This window comes from Protopterus annectens, chromosome 8.part0 (assembly GCF_019279795.1).
Source record: "Protopterus annectens isolate FY-2018-M chromosome 8.part0, PAN1.0, whole genome shotgun sequence".
In the NCBI taxonomy this organism is placed as follows: Eukaryota; Metazoa; Chordata; order Ceratodontiformes; family Protopteridae; genus Protopterus; species Protopterus annectens.
Window position 1 is genome coordinate 609,294,603 of NC_056741.1, and position 21,546 is coordinate 609,316,148.

Below are 21,546 nucleotides of genomic sequence, written 5' to 3' on the forward strand. Positions count from 1 at the left end.
GATCCTTCTAATTCTGACAAGATTTGCGGCAGAGTTGACAAGGGCCAAGCCTTCGGATCCAACCCAGACAATCCCCAAAATCTTGGATCTGGAAGCTCTGAAGCCAAGGGATGGATCAGAGTAGAAATCACTTAAGGTGTTAGGACTGGTCCAATGGGAGACAGAGATGAAGAAAGGCAACTGCCAGATCCGACAGATGAGTTAGACGGAGGTTTAGAAACTCTACGGGGAGTTTCTTACAAAACCAGAGAATGTAGTCTCAATGAAATCAGTTCCAGAGAGAAACAAGGCTGTTTAAGGGAAGGAGACTTGTGAGAAGATAGGATCAGATCCGAAGTTTCAGATATTTTAGCAGGTGGAGCAGAAGCCAGGGTCAAGCAAGGACAGTGGTCAGAGGAGTGCTTCTTCGACTCTTTACGCAGTTCTTTGGATCCTTCCTTGGGCTTGTCTCCTTTCTCCCCCTGAGATTTTTCTGCCAGTTTATTTGCAGCGGGAAAAGCTCCAGATACTGAGGAAGAAGCAGCAGCAGCTTGCAGTCCCTTATGAATTCACTTGTTCCTGCATTCAACCAAGGGTCCGGCACTGAAGCCAGAACAAATCTCACATTTGACCTCATGATGAGTATACACATTGAGATTGGGCAGCAGAGTTATGTATTTTGTGCACACAAAGACCTTTTTTTTTTTAATTTGTGGGCTTGTCTGACATCATGCAGAAGGTAGAAAACAATCCTGAAACAAAAGCAAGCACACAGAAAGAGGCACTGGCAATTTACCAGCAATGGCACAAAGAAATTCCCAATGAACTGGGACAGAAAATACCAACAATGGCATAAAGTCTGCTATAAACTTGTAGAAAGAAAAGAGAGAAGGAATGGAAAGGTGCAAGGCCTAGACAAAAACAACAATCCTAACAACTATTCAGAAAATGATTTGTTTTTACAACAGGGAAGGTAAAGGGAAAGAAGAGATGAAAGACACTGAAAAAAGGGTAGTTTTAAAGACTAAAGAACTCAACTCATCTCCCAAAGACTTGAGCCATGAAAAAAACAGCTGGTTGCTGCAAGTGGCAAACAATCTGAGATGATCTGTGGCTTGGGAGAGGATTATGGGTAAATGTAGCAGCTTGAGCTATGAATCCAAAGTCTAAGTAGCAGCAGAGGTCAGATCCGAAATCCAGTGGCTGAGGAACAGATGAAAAAGACATCAGATCAAGCAGTTTTATATACCTCTTCTTGGGGTAAGAAAAGCCATTTAACTCCAGACTGGAAGTGACCCTTCAGCAAAGTTTAATTTATTCCCCAAGCACACCATCTTTAAAGGAATGATCAGAGAAATACATATTATTCATCTTGTGTCAAACCTCAAAGGAGACTGGATCTAGTCAGAATCAGCTTCAGAAGAATCAGAGGGAGTAGTCTGCCATTTTCTGCAACAGTAACTCCAAAATGCTACAGAGCTTTTCTTCCAATGAAGAAAAGTCTTAATGGATCATACAACTGCAAAATATTCATCAGCAAACTTTCTGCAATTGAAACTTGTTAGCAAACCCCTGATGTCCAAGGGACTGGCACCTGACTCACTGACATTCAATCCTCAAACTTGTACAAGAGGTGATCACCCACTCCCAATGTTAGACCTATGAGTGGAATCCTTACTCCTGGATGTCCCAAGCATAAAATGTCAAAAATATCCTCTCCTGTGGGAAACACAGAAACCTATGGAGTCTCCAAAGTCATATTTGCTAAAATGTTATCTTTCAAATAAACACTCCAGACAGCTGGGAACCAATGTCTGAAAGGAATGGAAGGGGGAGTTTGCAATTTCAGGTGCCATTTTTAACTACACCCTCAGTAAGTAAAATGATTTTGTGTTAACCTCCTTCACCTATCAAAAAACTCTCTAACAAAATAACTGGGGCTGTCAGAGGGACAGTGGATAGCACATACATTTTGCCCTGTGCCAGTGGCAAACGTGATCTTTACCAGCTGCAGATGACACAGATAAAAGTCAACAAAATAAACTGTGCAATCTCAGCCTCTGCTACCTGTTCCTGTCTGATGCCAAAAATAGGCTCCACTGAAATTTCTTTACTTCTTTCACCTTCTTGACCTTTTTAGTTTTCTCAAGAGATTACCTCTGCTTCCTACTCCACTACGACTTTCTGATGATGTTTAGATTTTTTTTTTAAGTTTTTAACTCCCCTTAACAAAAGTTTTCTTGTTAAGTGCAGCACTATTCACAACTCTCTACCTCATTGCTTTCTCCAAATAAAACAAGCATTTATAATGACTACCTTTACTCCCAGCTCCACGGGGTACAGTAATAAAGCTCTATACACAAGATGCATAGACATCAACTAAACACACAGGCAATGGAACAAACAAACAGGAAAGCTAAAAATTATCCACTAATGCTGGTTTATCACCATCCTGGTAGAAAACTGGTGGCTCAGTCTCATTGCATTACTGACACCCATTAGTGCCAGGGTGTTAAAGCAGGCAGCACCATAGCTAAAGGTATGCAGTCATTCTGCCAAGCAGCTAGCTCCGTAGCCAGACTCCAAGTGTCTGTTAAAGAATGCATGTCCCACAACATTGGGACTGTTGTCCTTCTCTTCAGCAGCTCACATATCAAGCAACTAAGAGTGGAGTTAGGAACCAGAATCTCTAACTTAATGAAGACTACCTCTCTGTTGAATGAATTACACCCCCACAATGACAAGAACCCCCAGGTTTGGGAAACAAATGGCTCAACCAGTCAGTGATTGTGAGTTTGATGGTCAGCATATTACAAGCAAAAAATAAATAAATAAAACATTTAGTTATTTAACATTTGTTAACCGGGAAAGTCCGACTTGGAACAAAGCTAATTTTCAGCAGATGCCTGGGGAGAAATGCTACAGATGCATGTCTTTGTAATGTGGGAGGAAACTGGAGCACCCAGAGGAAACCCATATTAGATGAAGGATGACTTTGCCACCCACTGGAGTACATACTTGTTATCTTTTTTGAAGACATCAGCTTTAAAAAAAATCCCAAAATTGATATAAACATAGCAGAACTAACACTTAAAAACAGATGCAAAACAGGAAAAAAGTGTTATCAGTAATGCCAAGATCTGAAGACTTGGAACCAATCAATAAATAAAGCAACTAGAGTGACAGTTCACATCAACTGGCAAAAAAGAAATTATAATGGCACTGGTTATGACTTCTTATAAGTGGGTTTTATGCTGTAAGACAGAAAATTCACGTGCTCCAAGTATATTCAGCATACAAAATATCTAGCAGAAAAACTGATGTTCTCTTCCAGTTAAATCCCATTCATATTACGAGAATCTCCTGCAGTAATGATGTTTATGAGGCACATCTTACAAGTTAGGATTCAGAAAGTATCTCTGTGAACTTACTACAGACAGGGTCAAAACATTAATTTGTAATGATGTAATAAAAATGGTTATTGCTTACTCTGATAAAGACAGTATTTATACGTATCCACATCAAAATATGCAATAGTACCCGAATGTCATACCCTAAGCATTTAGGACAGTATAAATTCTTTCACAATGCACATAGATGTCGCTGGCCTATACAGTCGTTTCATCAGGCTTTAAATTTAGATGCAATAGCACCCGAATGTTGTCAACTAAGCATTTAGGACAGTATAAAGTCTTTCACAATGCACATAGATGTCTCTGGCCTATACAGTTGTTTTATCAGGCCTTAGATTTACTCAAAAGGCACCATCTAGGATGCTTCAATACAGTTTCCAAATTATCTTTATTCAGTTCAGCACAGTACAGCTCAGATCCCCCTTCTATGTGGACTAATACAGAATCGTAAAGTTGGCATGGACAGATGTCATTTTTTTCCCCACTTAGCTAAACATATTGCTGTATTCTTTGTTCTACGGCAGTGCTTGAATCATGTACAAGTTCCCAGATCAAACAGTATCATAACTACTACAGACAGTCACAGATCTTTAAACAGTGAAAAACAATTTACAACAGAGAAGTACAAAGAATGAAAAAATAAATAAATAAATAATCCACCTGAAATATTTCTGATTGACTGCACAGGACAGGCACATCACATCACAAATAAACGGCCTATAAATAGTCTAAGCCAAATTAGATTTTTCCATGCAGCATGCAATAAGCAAAATGAGATGAACAGACATAGACAGAGAGAGGTAGCTCAGACACCTGCAAAATGGCTGTAAGGATGCTTTGCTCTGATGTCTGTGAAGAAAAGAACAAGGAAGAGATTAGTAAAACAGAACTGACAACAATAAGTTCAAGCACCATTATGGCAGAAAACAGAGTTTTATATACAGAAATAAGTTGTGACCTCAGTAGGCTCTCTCTTAATTTTTAAGCACGTTGTTAATTCAAACCAGAGCTGCATCTTTTCACATCTGAAGACTGGCTCCTCAAACATTTAGCTGTGTCACTTCTGAAACATCAAGCAGCTAGCTCCATTGATGAACATAAGCAAAACACATTCGGACCCCCAGATCAAACCCACAGCCTTTGTCCAACTAATCTTCGGACCTTCTCAACTGTCAATTTTAATCAGATTGCCAATCAATGAGCTGCACAGGTTTTTGCCAACCAGCTGAATTAATGACAACTGCTTTGACAATGCACTCTAAAAATCCATGCAGTTATTCTCCACTCTTCTCAAAGTAGCAATTTCTGAAAAAGATGCTGTCTATCACTTAAACCAGCAACATAGGTTTCACTGTGTATGCAATGTGTTTATATTATACATGTTAACTATTCGACGGACCTTAATGTGCATTTGACAATACAATTATGAAACTAGTTCATTTTCCTTAAATGCAAAGTAGAAAGATGACCATTACAACTCCCATATGAGCATTTAAAACTGGGTTGGGAGTTCCTCTGCATAAAATTCAGAAAAGCTAGGGGATGATTCTAATGCCCACATTGTACAGTATTACCACTTATGTTTACTGTGGTAGTGTGGCAGAGTATAAATGACCTAATACGCATCTGCAGTGTATTTTACAAAAAAACAGAAACCTAAAATGCTATGCATAAAAATTATTTTAAGTTCAAATCTGACCATTTATATTGTTACACTAATTGCAAAATCATTGCATTACATCACTGCCTGGCTCTCCTTCACTGGGACTCGAGCCTCATTCTAACTTCCTTATTCATTTAGCTATACAAAAATATTTATGCATTACTTGTACTCCCAAATCCAGTCTTCAGTACAATTCTACCACAGGAATATATTCTAGCTATCACTTCACCTATCATATTTTCCATAAATCAATTTCAATACTGCGGTGCTTCCGGTCCTCTAGTTTTGCAGATTTGCTTTTTTTTTTCAAAAGTTGCTTCTTTTCTGTGAGTTACTAATTTAATTCTGATTACTAAAATTCTGTCTTCCCAAGCCCCCTTCTTCCCCATAATAATGTAGGTCTGTTATCTTTCCAGTTATTCTCACATGCCTTTTAATGTAAGGCCTCACCATTTATGTTACTCTGAGGTTCTTAACTCTCTTCAGCATTTTAATATTACATTTGTAAAGCTTTCGGAAACAGATCTGCTGCTCTGTCTGCTCATACCAATGCTATCTTCTGTATTTGCCCAAGTTAGAGAGGACTGCATTTAGTTGCTATAGAAAGCAGAACTGGTACATGCACTGAATTTAGATGCACCTCTCCCTGTTGTCTATTTCATTCTATTATCCATGTCCTTCAACAGACTACATTCTGCCATTTGGAAAGTACAGTATTGTACCTACCATAAATGTAGCTGTCCGATAGGCATGCATCTGCAGTCCTTACAAATGGGTTGTCCTGTCGTCAGGCAGCCCTTCGGTCGGCCGGATTCCAAAGTCTGGGTCTGGCCTCGGCTGATGTCGCACTTCACCCGACGTCATAGCTGCAGTTATTCGGGTATAAAGGTATCAGCCGACGCCATCTTCCTCAGTGTTTCTTGCCCCAGATGTCATGTGCCCTCTAGGTAGGCAAATTTGGATAATTGCAAAAGTTTCCAAATAAGAGAGAGCAAAATAAAAATAAACATGTATATACATATATACAAACAAATACACCATAATAGATTCCCCCAGCTAGCTAAATGAGGGGTAAATACCCTAGGAGTACCTCAGAGGGGAAGGAGGGAGGGTAATCCTGACTGCAGATGCATGCCTATCGGACATCTACATTTATGGTAGGTACAAAACTGTACTATGTCCTTCAAGGATGCATCTGCAGTCCTTACAAATGGGTAGAATACCATAGCCAAACTGGGGGAGGAGGAGTAATTAGATTATGGTGTAGTTAAGATCCCTTGCAAAACAGCAGTGGCAAAACCTGCTCGGGATCTGGAGTATAAGGGTAAATTATAATGCTTGGCAAATGTATGCACGGAGCTCCAAGTAGCAGCCTCTAAAATGTCTTTGGTAGCCACTCCTCGTAAAAAGGCTGTGGTAGTGGCTGTAGCCCTTGTTGAGTGAGGTCTGATGTCTTCTGGACTTTTCTTTCCATGGTAAGAGTAACAAAATTTAATGCAATTTCCTATCCACTTAGAGATTGTCTGTTTGGAAATTGCTTTTCCTTCCATTCCTGTTGCATATGCTACCAGCAGCTGGTCAGTCTTTCTATTATTCTTGGTCCTGTCCAGGTAGTAGCGTAATTGTCTATGTACATCCAAGGTATGCAACAGTCTTTCTCCCCTGTTCTGTGGGTTGGGGAAGAATGTAGGCAGGTGGATAAGCTTGGTTCAAAGATACCCTGGAGACCACCTTTGGCATAAAAGTAGGATTAGTTCTCATGGACACTCTATCTTGATGGAAAATCAGGAAGGGCTGTACTGCCATTAATGCCTGTAGTTCAGAAACCCTTCGTGCTGAAGTGACTGCAAGCAGGAAAGCAGTTTTCCATGATAAGTACTGTAATTCTGCTGTTGCTGCTGGCTCGAAAGGAGGTAGTGTCAATTTTTCTAGCACAAAGTTCAAGTCCCATGCTGGCAATGGTGGCTTTCTTGGTGGTTTTACATTTTTAATTCCTCTCAGAAACTGCCTGAGCAGAGGATGTGAGAAGACTGGAGGATCCAAGTTGTATTCTGCTGAAATTGCTGATGCATGAATCTTAATGGAAGAATAGGACAGGCCATTGTGGAAGAGCTCTGCCAAGTATTCCAGGATGTTAGCTATGTTCACCAGTGACACATTTTCTCCTTTTGCAGTACACCAAATAAGGTATCTTTTCCATTTTGCTGAATAATTTTTTCTTGTTGAGGGTCTGCGAGCCTCCAAGATAATGTCTTTAACCCTTTGAGATAATTCTGGTTTATTTGTTCTTAAGCAATGTTCCAGGCAGCCAGCTGCAGTGTTTTCAGGTTTGGATGCAGGGTTTTGAAGTTGTTCTGTGTTAGCAGCAAGGGAACTAGGGGCAGAGGCCATGTTTGTTCCCGAGACATACTCCTCAGTAATGGGTACCAATGTTGTCTTGGCCAGTCTGGAGCTATCAGGATGATCCTTGGACGGTCTTCTTTGATCTTCAGTAGCACCTTGTGCATCAAAGGAAGAGGTGGGAATGCATATGCTGTCAGGTTTTTCCAACTGAAAGATAGGGAGTCCACTTTCCAAGCAAGGGGGTGGTACGTCCTCGTGCAGAATTACTTCAGTTGGTGATTGTGTGGGGATGCAAATAAGTCTATTTCTGGTAGTCCCCATTTTCCTGTAATGGTTTTGAAGATGTCCGGATGCAGCATCCATTCGTGGGCATCCGTGGTAGTTCTGCTTAGGATGTCTGCTAGAATATTTTCTTTTCCTGGCACAAAATTGCTTGTAACTGAATGTTGAAGCTCAGGGCCACGTTCCATAGGTCCATTGCCATCCGGCATAAAGGGTATGAATGTGTGCCTCCCTGCTTGTTGATGTACCACATAACTGTGGTGTTGTCCGTCCTTATCAACAGGTGACCCTGTTGAAGGAATGGTCTGAATCTCTGGATTGCCAGTTTTACTGCCAGCATTTCTTTTTGATTTATGTGTAGGCGCAGCTGGTCTGGAGTCCATAAGCCTTGTATGCACTTGTCCAGCATGTGCGCCCCCCAACCGAGGTCTGAGGCGTCCATTGTGATGGTCTGGCTTGGTTGAGTGCTGTGGAAGGGCAGCCCTTTGTTTGATTGACAGGCCTGAGCCCACCAGTGGAATTCTTGCTTCAGGCATGGAATTATTGGAATTTGTGTTTCTAGGCTGTGCCTGTGCTGAGACCATAAATTCCTCAGGTACCACTGTAGTTTTCTCATGTGTAGTCTGGCATGTGGAATCAATATTATGCAGGATGCCATGTAACCCAGGGCTTGCAGGACTTTCCTTGCTGTTAGCTGGTTCTGCTTTGTTAATGCCATGAAGTAGAGAGGGAGTTGCTCCTGTTTTTCTACTGTTAGGAATGCCATCTGCTTTGATGTGTCCAGCTCTGCACCCAAAAAGGTTATCCTTTGGGATGGTATCAGTCTTGACTTTTTTATATTGACTGTGTATCCCAGGGCTTGCAGAAGATGAATGACCCTTTCCAAGTCCTTTGTTAGTTTGCTTTTGTTGTCCGCTTGTAACAGGCAGTCGTCCAGGTAAGGGTAAATTTGAATTCCCTGAAGCCTGCAATGAGCAATTACTGATGCCAGGCATTTCGTGAATACTCTGGGCGCAGTAGATAAGCCAAAGGGCAATGCTGAAAATTGATAATGCTCTGATCCTGCAAGAAATCTGAGGTATCTTCTGCAATTTGGTCGTATGGGGACATGCAGGTATGCCTCCTTGAGATCTAGAGTTACCAGCCAAAACTCCTTGCCCAGCATGGGAAGAAGTTGCTGTAAGGTCAGCATTTTGAATTTTGGTACAATGAGGTATGTGTTTAAAGCGGACAGGTCGAGAATAGGTCTCCATTGGTTTTCTTTTCTTGGTACCAGGAAGAGTCTGGAGTAAAATCCTTGTCCTTGTTCCATGGATGGTACCCTTTCTACAGCTCTCATCCTTAGTAAGTGAGTTATTTGTTTTAGAGCTTCTGTTTTCTGATTTGGAGGTAGGTTTGGCATTCCTCTCTTCCTTGGTAGAGTATGGAAGTGAAACCTGTAACCTTGGTCTATTGTATGTAAAATCCATTTGTCTCCTGTGATGTAATGCCAGTTTACTGAAAATAAGGCTAGCTTCCCGCCTAAGGGTGCTTCTAGTTGTTCCCTGGTAGGCGGTGCCAGAGCCAAGTCACTGTGATTGTCCTGTGGTGGTGGCTGGATCTGTGGCTGTACCTCGCTGGTTGTTAGCCTGCCACTGACGTCCCCTGTAGGCACCTCTGGATTGACCCCTGCCTCTTGAGCGCCTATTCCTGCTTCTCCGAGCTCTGGGGGTGTCTGGAAAGGACCAATTCTTGGTAGGCCAGTTCCTGCTAAACCTTGGAGGCTGGACCTGCAAGAAATCCTTGACTGTCTGGACAGATTTCGCCTTTTCTTCCACCTTCTTGAGCACCTGTTGTGCAGGGGAGCCAAACAAATTGAGCTTATCCATCGGAGCATCTAGGAGCTTTGATTTGACATGGTCTGGTAAGGACTGCTCTTTTAACCATGCATGTCTTCTGATCACTGTACCAGTCATGGCTGATCTAAAGGAAGCCTCCAGTGCATCATAGCCGCATTTTAAAGAATGATTACTGACCTGCTGAATGATATGTACCATTTCCTGAACAGATTTTTTATCTAATGGTTCATCCGAGGACAGATTTTTAGTTAACTGGTCTAACATAAATTCCTGATACTGAATCATGTGGAATTGACAGTTCAAGGCTCTAGCTGAAAGAGTAGCAGAAGTGTAAACTTTTTTACCCCATCTCTCTAAGGCCCTAGATTCCCTTTCAGAGGGGGTTCTTGGCAGAGGTAGCTGCTACAGCCTTGGGTCCCTGGGAGATAGTTTCGGGGTCTGCAAGAGGAGCCTTATATAAATGATAATGTGTGTCCGGAACCCTGTAGTACCTATCGGGCTTAGCAGAGGCCGGAGGAAGAGAATCAGGAGCAGTACAAGCATCATTAAATGCATCATCCACAACAGTAAGTACTGGAGGAATGGCTAAAGGCCTATGCTGTGGCAAATGCAGAAAGGTTCTAAGCCTTTTCCTAGAGTCTGTAAAATCCTGGCCCTGCCATTGAAATTGTTCCCTCATAGCATGCAAGGTTTCCCCAAAGGAAAATTCCTCAGGCGGAGAGGCAGAAGGAATGGACTCTTCTGCATCAGAGTCCTCATAAGGAGAAAAAGGGCCCTCTGGAGGGTTAGAATTATCTGATTCATCAGAGGAGTCATCTGTAGAAACTGGCTCAGGGGGCTCTGCTCTAGGCCTCTTCTCTGGAGGTGGGTGAGAAGCCCTGTCTGGGTGAGGTTGGGATCCCCGGATCAAAGAAATGAGATCCTCTGCAAGACTAAGCATTCGTGTACTAGAGCTAGGCCTTTGGGAGGGGGGCTTAGCAGGCACAGTTTTGGTAGTTTTTGCTGCTTTAGCCCTGGCAAAGGCCTTAATCGACATGGATGCAGGTGGCCTAGCAGCTCCACGTGCAGGAGTAGAAATATCCAAAGGGATAGTGTCAGATAAATCCTGTGAACCTGCAAGAGCAGGTGGTATTTCAGAAGCAGATTCCACCATGCTGGATGAGGCCTCGGTAGGAGGAACGCTTTCGGCCGAAGGAAGAACCGTGGACTCGGTTCCAGCCGAAACCGAGACACTCGCAGTTGGCTTAACTGCGGTTTCGGCTGAAACCGTGGAATGCGAGTGTCGGTCCTTTTCCTTGCGTTTTTTAGATATTTGCGTAGTCGGAGCATCCGATGGCATAATGTAAGCAAAATCGGGGCCGAAAAACTGCTCTGCAAATTCCGACCGGCGTCTAAGCGTCCGCCGGTTGAAAGAAGCACAGGCTAGACAAGCTGCTACGTCGTGGTCTGGGCCTAGACAAGGTAAGCAGTAAGAGTGGAAATCTTTATGAGGTATTTGTTTCCCACAAGTTAAACAGTTATTCACTTTTTCTGACATCGGCTGAGGCAAGAAAGAGTCCCCAACGGGGTACTTAGCTTTTTTGAAGTCTTCGGTAGCTTTTTTGAAGTCTTCGGTAGTAGTAATCTCTGGTTCTGACCGACCGGCACTTGCGAACAGCTTCTGCTTCGGGCGCCACGCGGCAAGAAAGACTGAGGAAGATGGCGTCAGCTGATACCTTTATACCCGAACAACTGCAGCTATGACGTCGGGTGAAGTGCGACATCAGCCGAGGCCAGACCCAGACTTTGGAATCCGGCCGACTGAAGGGCTGCCTGACGACAGGACAACCCATTTGTAAGGACTGCAGATGCATCCTTGAAGGACATCCACCTTACCACATAAAAACTCAATGATAAAATTAAAGCCTTTAAACATGCTCACAAAGAGCATCTTCTTAAGACAGCCAGTGCATCTGCTATTGAGACAATACAAGGTAATCCTATTAGCACTGGACGTATTAATGCATTTGCATCCAAATCTTTACATGTGCTTCTTTTTAACTCTTGTTTATTACCAGTGTACTAGTACTGAGACTTTGTATGCTATAACTTGCATTTTTCTAATTATGCTTTTCTTTCTGTGCTTATTTTGCATTGTATATTGTGTGTGTACTGCTGCTCACTGAACCTATGTTGTGGCTGAAAAGTATCAACAGACCAGCCCGACAATCTGGTGAGCAAGTATTAAGTAAAAAAACAAGAAAGCTGCTTGATTATCCTGAAGGTACCACTGAACCAAAGCCCATTTTCAATAAAAGACCTGGGTAGAAAAGCTCCAACAAGGACAGACAAAAAGTGAATTAGAACACAGGCATATATTATATATATATATATATATATATATATATATATATATATATATATATATATATATATATATATATATATATACATACATACATACATACACACAATTCTAGTTAGGAAGCAGAAGGAAAAGGTGCAATAGCTAGTACGCACTTGCAAGGTAACAATATATTACAGGCATGTTCAGTAGCAATTTGTGAGCACAGCACACCAAGTCTGCAAATGTTTACAGTTTAAATGTCAATAGAAAGGGATTTTGTGACTTGCATATTAGCTCAAATCAAGCAGTCTATGCAAACAATAATCTAAACAGTAACCAAATCCAAATACATTTACCAACAAGATACTTTTTTTCTCAATACACTAACAACCAGTAAGCCTCCACCACCATTTCCCATTCATTCTTTATATAAGAACAAAAGTTGTTACACTCATTCTCTACCAGGGACATGAGCCACCACCATCCTTTCATTCTTCTGAGAAAACTGTGGCAGAACTATTAACAAGGCAGAGAGACTTTATAAGTATGGCCCTAACCATAGCATCTGTATCTCTCTAGGGACCAGATTTACCCCCCTCAAGGATGTGCATGCTCCCCCACACACTTGCAAAAGGGTACTGTTACCAGCTTGTGTGGCCACTCCTACACCCTCCCCAATCCTATGGGTTTCTTTAAGGCATGACCTTCACCTCATCCATTGAGTGACAATCCTCAAAGGATGGTAACCACTAAATCTCTCCCCACAGGAAGGCATACCCCTTCCTCACCTCCTCCTATCCAACTATTCCAAAACCCAAACTACGAATCAAACCCGGATCACCTGGGTTGCAGTCAGGGCCCTATCCCTCTGTACTACAAAGCCAGGTACTACTTACCAACAAAATGCATACAAACTTAATGGAATCATTTCTATCAGGTATGGCACTTCTGCATATTTGAAGCACATGATGATTTTAATCATGGTAGATGATGACTGGTTCAATACTGGCAAGTAGTACTTACGTTCTAGTGGTGGTCTAATGTAGAAAAGACTAGCAAGAAAACTAATCCAAAGTAGTACAGCAGCCATTGATGTACAAGCCATTTTCTTACAACTTTCTTCAGCTACAAGTCAACTCATCAAACTACAGAGAAAGATGAAAATTCCATTGCCTATGAAAGCTGTTCTGGCAAAAGGCTCACGATGCACATGCGTTCACTGAAACTGCTGTCGATGACTTGACAGGAACTCCTTTCCTCAATGCCCAATACGTCATAGCAGATCAATCAGGCACCCAAGTAAAATTTCTGGCCCCATCCCTACATGCAAACATCCCTCATGTTTCTAGGGAGAAGTGTGATGACAAAGTCAAACTGGTAACACCAAGCTGGCTAGGACAAATACTGAGCCTTCTTACCAAAAGGTCCAGAAGACTGACCACTTTGGGATGCTAGTGTGTTTCTGGCTACATGCCACAAAATACTGGTCTCAATTCACATTTGCATTTGAGAGAGAAAGACCGGAGTATGACTCAGCTGACCTAAATACAACTAGTGGATGAGGTGCTAGAAGAGCCATGCAAGGACAGGCACAGCTCAAAATCTTCCATCTGTAAAATGAGAAACATTACCTCCTCATAACTTGGAACAAATGGGCAAAATGTGGAACACCTACTAACTTCAACTAGGAAGCTCAAAGATGTTTAAAATGTACCACTTTATACTTATAAAAAATATTTTAATGCATTAATATGACTCAATACTATGTACCATGGATATCATTAAAAAAATTCCTAACACTAAATGAGTGACAGACCCTTTCATTGTGGAACTTTGAGGAACATAGGCTTTTTAAGACCCAAAATGAGGAACGTTCCTTGTAATGAAGTAAACCTGAGAGATATGACAACAGATAGCAGTGACAGATGAACACTGATCCACCTATACTAAGAGAAGGGAGCGGTGGCCTGGAGGTTAAGAATATATTTTATACAGTTCTGGTTAGGAAGCAGAAGGAAAAGGTACAATAGCTGTAAATGTTGCCCAACACAATGCATCTGAAATTCTCCAGGTGCAACTAACACTAGGTAAGACTGCAATCCAAATTGTAGCTTGCTACAGATCCCCCACCATGCCCCAATATTCTCACTACACCTTACTAAACATACTGGAAAATATTAAGATACAACCAAACACCCTAATACTGGGTGATTTCAACTACCCTGCCATTAACTGGGAAAACTAATCAGGTACCAACACCTTTTCCCAATGGTTCTTGGAATTCATAAATTCCAATGCCCTGGATCAACTAATCCATTGTCCCACCAGGTGCTCCAATATCCTAGACCTGGTCATTACCAACATGGGAGACAGATGCTCCATGTCAGTGGTCACCCCCTCATTGGTCAGGTCTGACCATAAGCAAATCACCCTTGACATCCACATCCCACCCCCAACCCCAGTAAGGAAACTTCTGTAAAAAAAAACTTCTCCAAAGCCAACTTCATGCTACTTAAGTCAGAAGTGACAAACTTCATGGCACCCATCCAGATGGGAGCTGAAAGTTCAACTGCTGAATCCTACACTAAGGCACTGTATGAGCACATCCACTCGTGCATGAATTGTGCCATCCCAAATAGAACCAAGATGCTCTCCGCCAATCTGGTGGCCCCTTGCCATACACAAACTATACAACAGAAGAAAGAAACTGTTGCAGAAAAGAGAAAAATCCCAGGATGCAAAAAACTCCCTTATCAGCCTCAGTAAGAAGCTGAGATCCATCATAAAATTCTCCAAAGCTATTTATGAAAATAAAATTGCCAGAGAGTCCAAAGACAACCACAAGGCATTCTATAGTTATGTCAAGAATCTAAACGGCAATGCTCAGATCTGCTCTGAGCTACAACAGAATGGCATTAAATATACTGATCCCAAGGATATTGCCAATATCCTGGCAGATCGATTTAGTGCCAACTTCTCCCCCCCTCTCACCCCCCTAAAGGGCCCATCTCAATACCAAAAGATTGCCAAATTCCGGTAATTACGGCCACACAGGTAGAAACTGTACCCTCCAAAGCTAAGAATACAGAATCCATGGGACCAGATGACATCCCGGGCTGTGTACTACATGAACTACAAAATGAACTGGCACCTCACCCAAGTGTCATGTTTAATCACCTCAGGCTTCGTGCCCGCTGAGTGGCACACAGCTACAGTTATCCCACTCCACAAGGGGGGATCCCACCTTGGATCCCAGGAACTTCCGTCCCATCAGTCTGATGAGCCTGATCTGCAAGGGCATGGAACGCATTATCATGGAACTTATAAACAAAGACATTGGCAATCTTCAAACACTGGACCCCACCTAGTTTGGGTTCATGAAGGGCCAATCTTGTCTCCTGAACCTGAATGACTTCTTCGAATCAGTCTCCAAAGCTGTAGAGGGTAAGGCAGTCCACACAGCCTATCTGGACCTCGCCAAGGTCTCTGCCACCATCCCCCTCTCTGGAATCACAGATAAACTTACTAAGCTGGACATAAATCCCTACGTCACTCGATGGGTTGCCAAATGGCTTACTGACAGAACCCAGACTGTAAAAGTAGCTGACTCCAAATCTAGCTCCAGACAAGTGGAGTACTTCAGGGTTCAGTCCTGTGACTGCTCTTGTTTGGCATCTACTTCTCTGAAGTACAGGCCAACACTAAGGGACTCTGGCTAACAAAGTTTGCAGATGACTGCAAACTGGGAGCCATTACTGAATCCCCAAATGATGTGGATATTCTACAAAAGGGCCTTACAGAAACAGATGCTTGGTGCCAGAGCCATAGGCTCAAGCTTAATGCCAAGAAATGTATAGTTATCCCGTTTGGAAGAGGATCACCAAAGGAACACTGCAGCACTAAATCCTGAAAATGTATTGAAAAAAGTTAAGCGCTTTCGTCAAAATAACAAGACTTCATCAGAAGAACATACAAAAAATGCCATATTTAAATACCCTAACCCTTACAGCCATTGGTTGACAAAGCAAACATCATTTCCTGTAAAATAATTAAGCAGTTTAAAAAGAGTAACACAATCACAGCAACTGCCCACTACAACACACCAATTGCCACCTACCAGTACATAGACATTACTGTATTATGTATTGAAGTATGATTTAAAACACAGATCTTGAATAAAATCACATGAAAAAAGCTGATTTTAGTTCTAATACAGAACTAATGGATAACTTGTCATTGAGCCCAGGTGGTTGACATGCATTTAATTTGATCTGCCACTTGAGCTCTAAATATTTAAGGAAGTCATCGTCGGGCCCTCCTCGTGGACTCAGGTCTACTTGTTCAAGTACAAAAAATTTAAAATAATGTGTCGGGTGTACCTTTATATGCTTAAATAAAGCATTGCTTTCTTTATTTTTTAGTATATCATAGTTGTGTTGATATATTCTTTGTCTGAGGGCTCTGATTGTCTTCCCCACATAGTACCCCTCACATACCATAAAGGTTGCAATATATACCACTCCCTGTTGCAGGGAAACCTAGGCCGATTAAATAGACCAAGTACTTTCATTCCCCCTATACACCCGACAGTACAAATGTATGAGACCCTTTGTGAAAATGAATTCAGGAAAGTGGTTGCCAAAAATAACAACAACCACCTTCTTGATAATAATGGGGCCAATAATTTAACTAGGCAAGAAATTACAGTGCTTCGTGATATTTTGGAGAATGATGAAATCAGGATTATGAAACAGGATAAGGGGGGAGGAATAGTTATCATGGATGTGTGCGATTACAATAGTAAAATGACTAACTTATTGTACTGTGACACACACACAGATGTTTCCAAAAATTAGTTGAATATATCCTACAGGCGTATAGATTTAGACAATGAACTACATGAGCAAATTACTGTAGAAACTTCTAGATTTTTGGAAACTAAGCATCCTAGGATTCCTACCATTTTTGGAATCCCTAAAATACATAAGAGTATCTCTGACCCCCCCCCCTTTACGACCAATTGTCGATGCAACCAATGGCTGTAAGGGTTAGGGTATTCAAATATGGCATTTTTTGTATGCTCTTGTTCTGATGAAGTCTTGTGATTTTGATGAAAGCGATTAACTTTTTTTAATACATTTTCTGGATTTAGTGCTGCAGTGTTCCTTTGGTGATCCTCTTCCTATATTATTTACTTGGTTTTCGTGTTTGTTATTTCTAAGTTATTCCCTTTGGGAAAAACCATGTACCCTTGAATTACCACATAGGTGGCAGTACACTAAAGACCGAAAGTGTGATGAGAGACTTAGGGACACAGGTGGACAGTGCTTTCACCTTCGATAACCACATCGCCATAACAGTCAGGAAATCCTTCAGTGTGGCACACCTCATCACTAAGGGCTTTTCATCCAGAAAAAAGGAGGTCATTGTCCCACTGTACTCATCCCTCATTAGACCCATACTAGAGTACAACGCCCAGTTTGGTATGTACCTCACAAGACATCTGCAACAGCTGGAAAGGCCACAGAAATACCTCACTAAAAGAATCACAGGCCTAAAGGAGATGCCCTATGCGGACCATCTAAAACAACTCCAGCTATACTCTGTGGCATATTGTCTACTCAGAGGCAATCGCTGTTTAACATACAAGGCCATGTCAAACCCTGAGCTGTTGGACATGTTCCACTTAAAGAAATCCCAATCCCTCAGAGCCACATGCTCCAGGGATCTAATCCTTGTCATTACAGTGAACAAATCATACTGGAGGGATAGGTTCCTGACCCAGAGACTCCCCATACTCTGGAACAGACTGCCCATACATGTCAAGCAGAGTGCCTCCTTGGCCCTATTCAAAAGGAACCCTGACGATTGGATGGGAGATGGGAAATTCACCCCTGGGATCACGTCAGTCACCCTGCTAGACAGGGGTCCAGGGAAGTAAACATTGTGGGAAGAAATATCCAGGGAATTGTTTGGCTAGGCTTGTATAGGCCCTAGGGCCGACAGCCTAGTACCAATCTATGAACCTATGAAATGCAGATATAGGATGGCAGCAGCCATCGTTAGCATGTGCGAAGGAGCACTCACATGTGGGAAGAAGCACAGTAGTGATATGAGCACGCACATCAACAACCAAAGGGTGGGATTATGGCTTAAATATAAATTCTTTCAAGCTGGAAGAGTTGGAATTATTGTGGCAAATCAAACTTGATGCGTTCAATATCCCAGGCTTAAATGAATCATGTTCTATCAGTAGTATTCTCAAACTTAAAAGTTTGCAAAGATAAAGTTTGTTTGAATGTTTATTTAATTAATCTTTTATTAACATGCGAGTAAAACTGGTTGCAATTTATTCTGAATGTTTTAGTACATGAACATTAATGTTTTAGATAAGAACATTTTTCAGATTATTTAATGCTGATTTTAGGGGTAGTGTCTTTTTAAGTTAACAATTAAGCTTTGTCCCGCGTTTTTTGAATGAGTGTTTAAGAACAGTTAATTGTACGAGTTTCCAGTTCTGAAGAAGTTTGCATAGTTGCAAACGAAAAGCGCTTTAAGTTGTTACCATATCTGTGTGAAGATCATTAAACCTGTGTGAAGACTCTGCAGCAGCTTGAACTGTGTGTTTTGCTTTTATTAAGTTTTTTGTGCCTTTGGTTTATTTTTAAATATAAAAGCCACTGATGGCCACCTGAATGTCAACCTCTGTGATTGTCTCTCACCTAAAGGGAACATTTAGACCAACTGGTCACAGAGGGCTGACATTCATTAGCCGGGTGGAAATAAAAATTATTTTTTAAAGAGTCACCTACCTATATCTTCAGTGTGTATGCAATTCCCCAGGTTTTCCTTAAGAAAGTAGGCCTTCCAATAAAATCTTATCATTAAATTACTCCAGTCACTGAAGAAATTAGTTTTTTGCCCTTTCAGTCCTAACCATCCCAGCCAGCTCTCCAGCTTCTTGTGATTACAACAAAACTCGGGCTGCTGGTGTTACAGCCACCTTGCTCCTATGCACCAACACTACAGATCACCATGACAATTAGTAATAGACCCAAATTAATTTTAGTCTTTACAGGGAAATTATTATTGGAATTAATGTGATAATCTTGAGATCTGAAATACTTCTGCAACAATATCATTCTAAAATTTGAATACACAAGCAAAAAAAATCAACAGCCTTCAAAACATCAAAATGAAAACTGACGCATCTCTGAATAAGTACCATGCCCAAAACCGTAGCATACTGGAGAATTCTCCTTATTCCAAGGTGCAACAGTCTCACAGCAAGGGTGTTAAAGTACACATAGGCAAAGTCCTCCTGCTACGTTTTAGACAGCATTATAACAAGTTATGAGAGTTGCTGCTTTTAGTGACAGCTGCCATTTAGTGTTAAAAGTTACAAGGGTCACCATTCTATACAAAGCACTTTTTTCACACAGTCATTTCATACAATTTCTAATACTGGTAATCCTACCTGAAAAAAATGTTGCCACACATACACATTTACATATCATGCTAAACAATACTCTAGTTCTTTAATGTCTTCTGTAAATTTATTATTGTATTACCTGAATGTAATAACCAAACCACTGCAACATCGCTAATGTGGTACTATTTTACTAGTTAACCTTCCCCTCTTAACTGATTACATACCCTCTGCAAAACCTCCTCCTCCATGCAACATATGGTCTCCTTAAACAGAAAAACTTTTCTTAAATGCTTTAGAAAAAAACATTGCCAAAGGGCTCCCCATCCTTATCAGTCTTAGGAAACTCAATGTACAAATATAAACAGAAAGACAAGCCACACCATTCCCTCAGAGTTCTCTGCACAGGCATTGCACACATTGCAGCATACCATGGTAGCACTACGGTTGATTGATACTGCAGTAAATTGTGTAGATTATAGACAGAACCTCAGTAATTTTCTAATCTCTTCCAGCTGACTGCAATTTTTGATTTGTTCAGGGACCTTAGTTATTCTGCATTTCTATTTCTAAAAGTAGAATTACTTGTAAAAGCTATCCATTTCTATTTTACACTCTGCTGGGTCAAAGTCTTGTAGTTAAATTCATAGTTATGGCAGAACTGCGTACTACTACCAAATCTGTGCCTTAATCAGTTACTACTGCATTTTATTCCATAAACATTGTTGCTGGTAATTTTATGCATAGTCTGGTGCCTTAAACTATAGTAGAAGTTCAAACAGTGACAGATTTGTCTCTGCTCCCGCTTCAGTGCTATTATATTCTACTTATTTATCTGCTTGCATTTTGTGTCTCCCTCATTCTCCATAAACAAATTAATCCAAAGTTTTTGAAAGAGCGCAGATATTGCCTTTATTTGATTGATAGCCTGCTTGTTCCTTTAAAATTTCCCAGCCACCCACCCCACCTTTCTGCTGCTGTTTTATAAGTCTTTGTCTCTGCCCTCCACCCCTTATGATTATCTGATTTCCAAAGTCTCTCCCTCCCCAGTTTCATTGCTGTTGAACATTATATAAGCTATTTATGCTCTCTTCCCACCCATTGTTTTCAAAACACCCACTATATTGCATGCTCACCCAGCAAACAAGTATTGTTCATAAGTAAACCTCCTTTGTATTCAGTAACATCCAAGGAAAGTTAAGTACTTTTGATTGCTAAATCAGACAAGTTATTTTCAGTGATAACTTGTTTCCTGCTTGTGTGTGCATTTCATTGAATTTTTTGTAACAAAAAAAATACTGTTCCTCTCAAAGCTATGCCTCAGCAAGCCCAACGGCATTCAGAAAAAACACCACCTAACACCACACATACTGTCACTCTTGGTACAGCCCCAAACACTAAGCCCCAAGACGAGCAAACACACTTCTCAGAACTCTCATCACAGGGGACTCTGTTGTAAGATATACTAATGCCCCTCTAAACAGGCTAACAAAGGGAAGATAAAGTACAGTTTTGTACCTACCATAAATGTAGATGTTAGAGTGTTCACACTGCTGCAGTCATTACACTTGGGTTATCCTGCCGTCAGGCGGTCCCGCAGTCGGTCAGAGTTCCAAAGTCTTGGTCCGGCGTCGGTTGCTGTCGCTTCTTCCCTGACGTCAGTGCACCAGGGGTATATAAGATGCATCCGACGCCATTTTCTTCAGTTTTTCTTGCCCCAGATGTCAGGTGCCCCCAAATAGGTAGGCAATACATATTGCTAATAAAACATATATATATATATAAAAAAAACAATACATTCAGTTACAAGCAAATACACCACAAAGGTTGCATAGGATAGAAAGGTATAGAGAAGTCCAGCTAGGACAGAGGGGATGGAGGGAGGGAGGGTAACCTGGACTGCAGCAGTGTGAACACTCGAACATCTACATTTTGGTAGGTACAAAACTGTACTATGTTCATCGTGTTACACTGCTGCAGTCATTACACTTGGGTAGAATCCCAAAGCTGTGGTTGGGTGGCTGGTCTATAAAGAGTTAGTATTGGCTATGAGGCCCTGCAGAACTGCAGTGGCAAATCCTGCTCTGGACTTAGAGTAAAGAGGCAAGGGGTAATGCTTGGTAAAGGTGTGCACTGAACTCCAAGTTGCAGCCTCCAAAATTTCCTTGGTTGGTACTCCTCTGAGAAAGGCTGTTGAAGTGGCTGTTGCTCTGGTAGAATGTGGCCTAATGTTATTAGGGACAGATTTCCCATGCTGTGTGTAGCAGTAACGA

General features: G+C 41.5%; 1 protein-coding gene across 3 annotated transcripts in view; it reads right to left on the minus strand.

The window, feature by feature from the left end:
- Positions 1 to 21,546, minus strand: part of LOC122808944 (dynamin-1-like protein) — a 1,240,976-nt gene that overhangs the window by 996,853 nt on the left and 222,577 nt on the right. For 2 of the 3 annotated variants that reach the window (XM_044080098.1, XM_044080099.1), the window contains exon 4: positions 4,206 to 4,241. The exons of the other annotated variant lie outside the window; for it this stretch is intronic. In XM_044080098.1, the coding sequence (XP_043936033.1) occupies positions 4,206 to 4,241 (36 nt within the window). The remainder of the gene's footprint in view (positions 1 to 4,205; positions 4,242 to 21,546) is intronic. 3 annotated transcript variants of the gene reach the window in all.